Below are 11,124 nucleotides of genomic sequence, written 5' to 3' on the forward strand. Positions count from 1 at the left end.
CGGAAAACGTTGTTCCATTTTCTTTCTGTTTCCAAAAGAAACTTTCTGAGTACGCTCCCATTTTGTAAATTTTCATTTCTATTTTCATATTTTTCTTGCCATCTCCATAATTTTTGGCAAGAGGCAAAAACTTTGCGCTGCGTTTTTGTCACTATTTAGTTCAATTGGCTGCTCCCGCTGTCTCCGGTTTGGTAATACATACTTCCTCCGTCCCAAAATATAAGAACGTTTTTGACATTAGGGAAGTACCTTCTTGTGGCCATTTCATCTTTTATCGAAAATGAGAAAAAGAAAACCCGAGACCATCCATATAGGATGTCTAGCGGCAGCATCCCAAAATCTTGTGTAAACTCTATGCGGTGGACCTAATCCACCGATCGCGTGACATGTGATTTCATGTAGCCTTTTTATAATAATTAGAGAAAACATGTCTAGGTCAGAGAAGCTGCTAGAAAAATATGGATGTTCCATATTCATGGCCAAACAAACACAGTGAAATGAAACAAGTAATCACTGCCACATTCATGGCAAAGTTTGATGGAATCTTGGCTACAAGACGAACGGTATGAGAAGAAAAATCCACGAGACATGAATCGACGTTCTCGACAAAGTTTAATCCGCGTATGCTTCGCAACTTGTGAGCCTTCACATGCGCTCTCGCTGTCCTACTCCTACGTACTCCTATGCATTGCATTGCAGCATCAACAGGTGAGTGAGTGAGTGAATGAGAGAGACCGGGAGAGATCGTATCATATAGTACATTCAGGGTGTCAGACACATCACATCGAAGCTAGCGCGCGCGCACACACATGTATGCATGGAGAAGAAATGGACACACCCATGATGGAGTAGGGTGGTATCACACCAAGCTATGAGAGTCAAGGACTGGCCAAACAAACACTGTCAGTTTTCACAGTACTTATATGAACTTCATAACACTATACCTTTTGCTGACAAAGATGAGAGAGAGAGAGAGGTACAACAACAGTAACAGCAAGTAAGAGAGAGAGAGAGAGAGAGAGAGAGAGAGAGGGAGAGAGGAGAGAGAGAATCTTGATCCCATGTCACGCCCACATACACACACAGCGGCACAGCGCAGCTAGGCTGTCAGCCACGTGCATCTGCATGCATGCAGCCGTGACACGGGAGCGTTTAATCCACTTCACTACACGGATCAAAGCAAAACATAAAAGAAACGAGGAAAAAAGATCGCGCCAGCAGTAGAAATTAACACACACCTTCTTCAATTCGACCTCTTGATGACCTTCTTTACGTGCGTGCGTACGTACGTCCTGATCCTCAATTACTCTGGTTTTTACATCATCGTCAGCTTTCCGGCGGCGGCCGCGGCTGCGTGCGCGCCGATCAGCTCCGAGTCGTGGATCAGGCCGTCGGCGCCGCTCGCCGCCGCCGTCATCAGGAGCTGCTTGATCTCCTCGTAGCTGTAGTCCAGCTGCGCCTGCTGCTGCTCCTGCTGGTGCTGCAGCTGAAACGACAGCTTGTGCTCCTGCTCCACCGCGCCGGCGCCGTTGCCGTACACTCCGTAGGCGCTGTACCCGTTGTTGTTGTCGAAGCTCATCTCCTTCCCGTGGTGGCGGCCGCCGTGCACGTACTGGCCTCCGCCGTACTGCGTCCCGTCGGACGAGCTGCAGCTCTGCTGGTCGCCACAGCCGAACGCGATCATGGCGCCGCCGCTGCCGCATTCCTCCTTCACCTGCAGCTGCCGGTGGGCCGTCGTTGCGTGCAGCAGCTGCAGCTGTACCGCGGAGGCGCCGTTGCTGTTGCCCATGGGGTTCAGGGAGCCTGAACTTCCGAGCATGTAGTGGTCTTGTGGTTGTAGGGTTAGGGGTTCCGCGGACTGCTGGAGGAGCGCGCCGGCACCGTGGAAGAAGTTGCTGTAGTTGGAGTGGGGCGACGATGAGTAGGGCAGCAGGACCGGCCGGTGTTGGTGATGGTTCTGCCGTGGCGCGCGCGGCGGAGGGCCGGCGCCCGCCATGGTGGTGGAGCCCATGAGCTTCTTCTTCAGCTTGGTGTTCCAGTAGTTCTTGATGTCGTTGTCCGTCCGGCCGGGGAGCTGCGACGCGATGATCGACCACCTGGATTGTACCACAGAATGAGTAATGCTAATCGGCTAATCGATCTGCAGTAGATAGTTCATAGTTGTGCTGCATGCTTGAGCTGTTGCTAGGTTTTGTTTCCTTTTTGGGGGTAATGTAACTATGCAAGAGCTTACTTTCTTTATACAGAAATCACATTAGTGGTGTTGATGAGTATGCTTCTACCTAGATCTATGATAGTTTTGGATCTTAAGCTCTGAGCACAAGATAGGGAAAACATATCTTTTGTGGGAGATTCTTCTAGGGAGCAGAAACTGTCATGCATGTGTTAGGGATATTTTGGTAACTAATTTTTTCTTAACATGAAAATCTGCAAATTTTATCCAAAAAATATTTTGTTTTATCCTGCATGGAAGAAAACATTGACAGGAGGAATTTTGTAGACAGGCCACAGATAGTCATATTCTCGGCTGGAAATTTGAGGACTAACATAAATAACCATATATTCATGAATTTCTCATAATTGTTTTCAACTTGGGTGTGCTTCAAAACAATGTGAGAGAACATGCATGCTCTTAAGAGAGAGAAGAAGAACAGTCTCGGGTACCTGCTTCCTATGCTTGCATACATGCTGCAGATGACCCTATCTTCATGCTCGGTGAACTCCCCATGCTTAATGTTAGGCCTCAGGTAGTTTAGCCATCTAAGCCTGCAGCTTTTGCCACATCTTCTCAACCCTAATTGTGAAAACAAATTAAGGCCATTAGAAATGTCTAATTAAGCTAGAAGTTCATTGTTCAATACTGAACAAATGGGGAATAGAAACAATAGGTAGCATATGATTAACCAGAGATAACAGAAAAAACACAAAATTAGACGTCTGAGAAATGGAATTCAGGAGTCATAGCATTAGTTATTGTAGGTGCATCAAACTGGAAAACTGTATGCTAATTAGTTCAAGGAGAACTCGGTTTTGTGGGAGAGACAAACAAAGAGAAAGAATGATTAACTCATGCCTGTTTGGTTCCTCAAGCATGGAACAAGTGTTTGGTGATCCTGTTATGTAGAGTGAATGTACTCCTAATTGATTAGGGGGAAATGATAAGCCGGATAGATTGGAAAAGAAGAAGTTGCCACAAAAGACGACGGCATTTCGACTTTGAGAGAGATGTCTCTATCCAGACTACTAGAGTAGAGAGACTCATGGGTCATGACAATGATGACATGCTTAATTAGGGACCATTTGTTCTAGACGCGTGAGAAACAAAAATCATCCAAATTTCAACTGATCATCCCCAAGTCAAGAAGAAAAGACAGAAGCAAATCAAGGACAAATTCAAGAGAGGAAGAAGAAATCTCATCTGCAAATAAATCAAGAGAAGTTAAGACAGGCCAGCAGGGTGACCCATAACCTTACACAAACCAAAGTACCAAAACCAGCACACACATGCATCAGAAATCTACAAGGCAGGAAGCTCATACACACACACCTGCTTTCTGCGGGAGGGCGATCCAGTTGCCGCCGGTGCCGTGCTTGTCCATGAACTCCTTGAGCTTGGCGTCCTCCTCCGGCGACCATGGCCCTTTCTTCACGTTGTTCTTGTCGCAGCACGGCGCCCTCCCCATCAGGTGAGAAGATGGATTGATATATCGACGCGAGGAAGAAGAAGATGAGGAGAAGGAGGAAGAAACAAAGCTAGATACAACGCAGCGGCGACACCTAGCAGCCGCTACCGAATCCCACTGCTCCTCCTAACCCTCCTTTGTTAAACACTCCGAGCCTGAGCTAGCTAGCAGACGAAGCGTCGAGGCAGGCAGCTCTGAGCTTGGCTAGCTAGAAGACAGAGGAACCACTGCCTTCCGGGAGAAGATATATTGTTGGAGGGCACAGAAAGCAAGGAGGAGGAGTGGCTATGGCTATGGCTGTGGCTAAGCTTGAGGGGAGGGGAAGAGAGAGGCCAGAGCTAAGCCAGCACAAGGCAACAAAGGAGGGCAGAAAAATATATAACACTGACAGCAGACAGTTGATCGATCAGAGAGAGATGAGAGAGACGACGATGTGGATGCTCTAAGAAGTCAAAGTGTAGGCTTGCGCTTGTTTGGTTTCAATCACCTCCGCTTTGCTGGTTGGCCGCTTCAAATCGAAATTTCGTAGCCTAGCGGGGGTACTGCCCCCACACCGCCTCTCCCTTTCTGTAAACAAAGTACACCTGCACATGGAATCCTTCGTGCCTTGTTGATTACTTTTGATGTGCTAGTTGTCCAGCTCCTGCACGCGTAAAGTAAATAGTAACTGATTGTGGAAAATTGTATAAGACGAGAGTTGTTGTAGCTAGGTAGCTTCTTCGTGACAAAATTTGTATGTTTTGGTCTAGCAGCACGAAAATTTCCACACTTGTACATAGTAAATTCCGGAGAAGACTAGCTAGGTCGTTCAATATCACAACATTTTAGAAATATCATAAATATTTTGATCTTGGATAAAGTCAATCTGCTGAACTAATGCAGTCCCAGGCAGGCACGACTAAGCCGCCACTTTCACAAGAAACCTAGCCGCCACTGCTCCCCGCCGGCGAGGCCACGGGTCCCCTACTCCTCCGCATACCGCTCCGGATGTACGAGGGGGTGGGGACTCCAGATCTACGTTGCAGTGTTATAGTTAGGTCTCTTAGGATTACAGTTTCGTTCCCCGGCAGCGACACTGTGGTGGCGGGGATGGCTATACCATAGGGATCAAGAATGTTGCTTCTCCGACTCCTGGTCCACCTCGTCCGTAGCGTGGAGAAGGGTCGGGGATCATCTGGTCACTCTCTTCTTGAGTGGTGGATCACATTGTGTCTTCGTGTTATGCGGTCATCTTCGAAGGTGTCTTCGGCCGATTTGGAAAACACCACTTCGTGTGTTGGTCATCTGGCTCCTTCTACTAATTGTGGCGTTTGGCCAGCTTTGGCATTGTCGGGGAGCTTCTAAGATTATTTCTCCCAACATCTGTCTCACCGGGCCTGGGGTGGTCGTCCAGCCATCTTCATTGTCGTCTGCTCCAGGGTGGCAATCTATTTCCCAGAACATTGTGATTGGTATCTTTTGGGAACCACATCAACAATGTTTCTCTGGCTCCAATGGTGTTTCTAAGGTCTAGATACGACATTAGTTTTCACTCATGACGCGTCACCAGCGAGTGCAGGAGGAAGACAGACTAAATCTTCCCAGGGATTGGTATGCAGTCTTTAGTTTTTGTAAGGATGGCCTTGTAAGGATTGGTCGACTTTAATCACCTTTGGACTTTTCACAAAAAGATGAAGTTAATTAAAATAATTTCGGCAGGGCCATCCCATAGGCCAAGAAATCATGGAGCCCTGGCCCCTAAGGGGTGGGGGTAGACAGTAAATTATATTTGCAGCCACCATAATATTATATATTGCATTCAAAAGACTACTGAATATGTGCGAAAAAAAATAAAAGGCATAGAATTACAAGAGCATGTACCACCTAGAAATTAGACCAATCTACTCGGCGATTATGAGTTTAGTTAGGTTACTAATCTCTCTCTGATGGATGTCTTGCATGCTGTACTAAAATCAATGTTAACTGCTTTTATATTTTAAAATTTTATCTACAACTTGAGCTCTTCGTATACAATAGATAAATCCAAGCATCTTCTAGGTTAGCATATCAAACAATCAAATCGAATACTCATAAAAGCAAAATTGACGTCATTTTATTTTGTCGGTAATTTTTTTAAATGCCTTTACTTCAGTACCAAGTAAAGTGTACCGCACATGTCGTCAACTTTTTACTAAACCAACATGCAATGAATGTTTGCAAATTGGTTCATTTTACAATCTATAACTTTTCATAAATATAGTTACCCAGTAATATAGTAGGAATCGCCATAAAGATATTTGTTAGACAATAAACGTCAAAGATATCTATTATGATATTTTAAATACTTAAATATACCATATATATTTACAAGATATATAATTTATGCAATTGTGAAAATGTAGTCCACAATGAACTCTTGTTACAACATTTAACTTAAATTTAGGAAAATAATTCTTTTGTTAAATACAATGCAACTAGATAACAAAAAGTATTACAGTTATTATTCATATTGTTGTGTGATTAAATATGCCAACTAATTAAGTATAGAAAAATATATTTGTTTACATTGTGCTTCGATTAAAAAATTAGAAAATATGAAAGTTTAGTATAAAAATATGTGTATAGTTAGCACCGGGATAGAAAATATGTTTGTACTAGCATTATTATTTTTACTTCCATATTACAAACGTGTTAACTAAAACGGAAATATATGAGGTCGAATTAGCAGATTTCACATCGAAGATGTTGTTTCGTGGCCGCGCTACATGGAGGCCAAAATCTGTGGCGTCTGTCGTCGTCTTGATCAGCGCCATGCAGGCATGCATCTGCTGTATTTCAGCGTCGTAACTTTTTCAGGCTCCTATATTGCCAGAATTAAGCAGCGGCAGCTCATGTAGACGAGTCGGCACAGCAGGGCCCCGCACAGTTCAAAAGAGAAGGAGTCATGGGGAAGTACTACATGGGATTGATTCGGTCACCATGTGTGAGAACCATACTCATCATGATCATCATCGTCATCTTACTTCTAACATGGACATGAATCTTTTTACTACTCATGTGCCAAATAGATGCGAGCTTAGCCTAGATTAGTGTAGTGTTTATCCAGCTTTTTATATACATGTTGGCACACGTGCCGGTGGACATATCTCTGTTTAGCTTTAATCATGTAGTATGTTCTTGTTTAAATCATGTCAATTCTAAGTGTAAGCATGCCAAATACGAATGCTTTTGCGTCTTTCACGTAATGACATATTTTGGTTTTTGGATTGGTTTAGATTTCTTCAGTCATCAATCTAACCCCTAACCGACTCTTTGCAGTCCCGTCTACACGGTCACCGTCTAAACCGCACTGTTCACGACGCAGCGAGTAGTCATGTCTCAACTGTAAAAACTGTAAAAGGTGTGCTCTCTGCGCACTCAACCACAGGATGCAACAGCCATCGGACAACATGCCCGTGTACAAATACAGCACTGGAGGCCATGGCAATGATGTATTGCTTAATAGCGAGTGTATAAGAAAATGGAAGCAAAGCAGCACGCATCACAGCGATATTACACACGGCCCAGATATCGGCCTTAATGTAGTGCAGCCACCATAACCCCTCTCTCAATGGTCTTCTTAACTCAAAAGGCTTAAAATATCAAAAGGAAAATTGTTTTGATGACAATATGCACAGTTATATTATTCATCCAAATTACTTTTGCTGAAAATATTGCATTTTTCAGGATATAAAATAAATTACACTCAATATTGTAAAGCTTATCCACTAAACCATAAATTAATATTATTGAATCATTAAGTTTCACATTCATTAATTAATTTTATGTTTCTACTAATTATAAAATAACTTATTCATTTTCATATATTTGTCCCGAATCTTGAGAAGCTCATTTGAGTATATCTATCTATTGAGAAAATTGTGAACAACATTATTGTGGTATTTCTTAATTTGCTTTGGATTAACTATGGGTTACAGTATCATTTCTAAGGTTGTCTTATATTAAAAAAAATCTAAATTTATTGCAACAATGGCCGGGTGGGAATAGATATAGTGAGACAAAAGAGATTGTATTTTAATTTCAAAACTGGAAAAACATCTATCGCGGCTAAAAGATTAATTGCGATTCAAAAAAAATAGTAATTATGGAATTATTTTGTAGAAATAGATAACAAGTTATTCTGTTTTTTAGATAAAAATGATTATAAATTTGTACCCGTAATTTTCATGGTTTTCGCTGAACTTCCAACAATTTTCTGGACCACTGGCGCATACAGATTGCACAACATACCTTCACTGAGTGAAATGACCTGCAATTTCCTCCCTTAATAAGGGGCATTCAGAAATTGATGAAAAATACCCGTTAAAAGTAATTGTTCACATTGAATAAGTACTCCATACGAAGTTATTAGTGAAACCTAATCAAAGCGTTAAAGTATATGAATATACATGTCCCCGCGGCTGCAGCATGAATGAGTTGGCGCCTGATGCCGATTAAATCACCCCATGATCGGTCCAAAGTACATTTGCTTTAGGAGTTGCCCCACATTCTTGAAATTCCAAGGTGGTGTATTCTCATGCCGGAAAGAAAAAATCAAGATCATCCCATAGGCCAGGCAATGTAATGAACAGCCTGGTCGTGCTAATCATCATGCGTATATAGTACTCCTACGTACGTACCTCCCACTCTCACGCGCTATGCATGAGAAAAGTTCTCGCAGACATTTAGCAGCCCTAGCAAGGTTCCAGTGTACTGAAAGTGATAGCTAATATAGGCAGGCCCGTACCTGCTTAATTTGTCGCGTGTAATCTGCGTGCATTTACACGGGCTTAGGGCAGCAAGGCGGATCCGTAAATCTTTCGCAACCGTTCGAATCGTGAAAGGCATCCAACTCGGTCCTGTATCGATCCGCAGGGCGGCTTGGACGCAATTTTTCCCGCAAAACAGAGACAAAAATGAGGGAGATTTACGGGAGTCCGGACATGCGAAACGTATGAATCTGATACCCCAAGCCCACCCGAAATCCTTCCTAGACCCCGCGACTCCATCCTCCCCCCTCTCTCTCCTTCCTTCTTTCTCTCTTGCCGTCACCGCCACTACACCACCCCGGCCACCACGCCACACCCCTGCCAAAAATCTTTGTCTTCGTCACCTCCAGCGATCCAGTAGGGCTCCCCGCCGCTCGTCCGCCCTCTTCGTTCAACCCCCTGTCCTCCGACCGCCCCGCCAGATACCATCCTCTACCATGCCCAGCAACAGTTCGATCAATCGTCGGAGCTGAAAATAGTTTCCCTTTTTCTTTGTAGCAATGGATTCCAATCTGGAGTACATATACGAGCAGTATGTTGAGTCCTCCGATGGATCGTCGGACGAGGAGGAGTACTACAATGAGACGGCGATGATGTAGGCGGTCCTTGAAGACGCGGAGCGTGCGGAGGAGCATGTTCTCAATTTCAAGGGTTCGGTCAAGGGCCATCGAGTGCTCAACCGCAACAGGACGTGCGGGCATTTGACACTGATGGCCGACTACTTTGCCCTCGATACGCTCTTCGCTGGCCATTTTTGCCGGTGTTTTCGGATGCACAAGACCGTCTTCGATCGTTTGTACCATGGCGTCCGGTCCAACGATGACTACTTCATCCTGAAGAATGATGTCGTGGGAACGATTAGCTTCTCTGGTTACCAGAAGTGCATGGCCGCACTCCGGATGCTTGCATATGGCACGGCCGCTGATTCATGGGACGAGTACCTACGAATGTTTGAGAGCACATATGGAGATGCCATGGTCAGGTTTGCAACTGTCATGGTCAAGGTGTTCGGACCTCAGTACCTGAGAGAACCAACTGTGGCAGACATCGAGAGACTCCTGGCAATCTCAGAAGTAGGAGAGTGGTCGGGTTTGCTTGGATCTCTTGACTGCATGCATTGGAAATGGAAGAATTTCCCAAAGGCTTTACAAGGGCAATATCAGGGTCATGTTAAGAAGCTCGCCATCATTCTTGAAGCAGTTGCATGACAGGATCTTTGAATTTGGCACGCTTTCTTTGGCATGCCCGGGTCTCAGAATGACATGAATGTGCTGCAACGATCACCGTTGTCTGCTAGGCTAACTGAAGAAAAAACTCATCCTTGCCACTATACTTTCAATGGACATGGGTACAACATGGGCTACTATTTGGTTGACGGTATCTATCCTTCATGGGCTAGCTTTGTCAGCACCATCTCAAACCCAGATGGCCACAAAAGGCTCACTTTTCCCAAAGGCAAGAAGCAGCTAGAAAGGATGTCGAAAGGGCATTTGGAATTCTTCAGCCCCGCTTTGCAGTTGTTTGTGGACCTGCAAGACAATGGGATTCGGACACCTTGTGAGAGGTGATGACATGTTGTGTGATCATGCACAACATGGTCGTTCAGGATGAGAGTGATGATGTTGCCGCAGCTCTGAAATTTGAGAACATGGGTAATTCTATCAAATTTGTGGACCAGAATCCGGCCACATTCAAGGAGTTTATTCAAATGCATCAACCATTTTGGCATCAACGAACTTACGAGCAGCTCGAGGATCTGATTGAGCATTAGTGGGTGATGAAAGGGTACACCAATGTTGGGATGAAAACTATTTGAACTTTTTAAAATTTTAACTAGTGTTGCATGTGGCTATTTGAACTTCGTGCCCTTTGCATGCGGCTACTTGGTCGTCGGAATGAGAAAAAATCCAGAAGACCGGATGTATGCGGCTACGGTTTGATATCGACCACTTGCATCTGTATCCATGGACTAGTCCCTGCCCGCATGGACGGATGCGGGATGTTTTTTATGGGTTACCAATGAAGATGCCCTTATTACGCTGCACTGCAAAGGAGCATGAGGAGTACCTTGTTTGTGCATGCATGTGCCGTTCGATGCGTATGCACGGACGAGGTAAAATAAAGCTAGTTAAGGTCCTCTTTTGGCAAGATGTGTGCGCAAGGACGGTTAATTAAGCTTGGTTTCTCCATCGGGTGCGGGAACACATAGTCTTTGTCTCGTCGTGTTCACAGGTCGGCAATGGACCATCTAATTAATTAAGTCGGGAAATTTGAGATTCAGGATTACACGAGTGGTCGGGCAACGTGGGCTGGAAAAAGGTGTGGTAATTAAAATTACAGTTTTACTAAAGCATATCTAGATGTGCCATAAGTATTACACATCTAAGTCCTATATCATTGATCTTACGTCAAGATTCGTGTGATATTTTTTTTCTCTTTATACTTGATTCACTCACTTAGATGTGCAATAACTAGGGCACATCTAAAGATATGCCCTAGACACACCCTTAAAATTACACTTACAGTCGGGCCTTTGTCTTTTCAAAATTATGACCATCTGTGCGTGCGAAATTATTTGGTCGGGCCTTGTCTTTTTTTGGGAGGGAAATCGGCATATATTAAAGTCGACCAACCTCTACAGTGCCATCCTTATA

The 11,124-nt window shown here is 44.3% G+C and overlaps 1 protein-coding gene across 1 annotated transcript; it reads right to left on the minus strand.

The window, feature by feature from the left end:
- Positions 1–886: 886 nt before the first annotated feature.
- LOC123187245 (transcription factor RAX2) lies at positions 887–4,119 on the minus strand. The gene is made up of 3 exons (XM_044599051.1): positions 3,548–4,119; positions 2,665–2,794; positions 887–2,096 (listed from the first exon to the last, which is right to left on the minus strand). The coding sequence occupies exons 1-3, from the start codon at positions 3,681–3,683 to the stop codon at positions 1,316–1,318; spliced, it is 1,047 nt and encodes a 348-aa protein (XP_044454986.1). The 5' UTR covers positions 3,684–4,119; the 3' UTR covers positions 887–1,315.
- Between the last annotated feature and the right edge of the window lie 7,005 nt (positions 4,120–11,124).

The sequence above is a fragment of the Triticum aestivum genome, chromosome 2A, assembly GCF_018294505.1.
Source record: "Triticum aestivum cultivar Chinese Spring chromosome 2A, IWGSC CS RefSeq v2.1, whole genome shotgun sequence".
NCBI classification, from domain to species: Eukaryota; Viridiplantae; Streptophyta; class Magnoliopsida; order Poales; family Poaceae; genus Triticum; species Triticum aestivum.

Bases quoted from the DNA above. Each gene is read 5' to 3' on its own strand.
- LOC123187245 (XM_044599051.1), bottom strand. From the start codon at position 3,683: ATGGGGAGGGCGCCGTGCTGCGACAAGAACAACGTGAAGAAAGGGCCA. The intron at 2,795-3,547 runs GTGTGTGTGTAT...TTTCACAATTAG, and splicing joins CGCCCTCCCGCAGAAAGCAG to GGTTGAGAAGATGTGGCAAA. The intron at 2,097-2,664 runs GTACCCGAGACT...GGTACAATCCAG, and splicing joins TATGCAAGCATAGGAAGCAG to GTGGTCGATCATCGCGTCGC.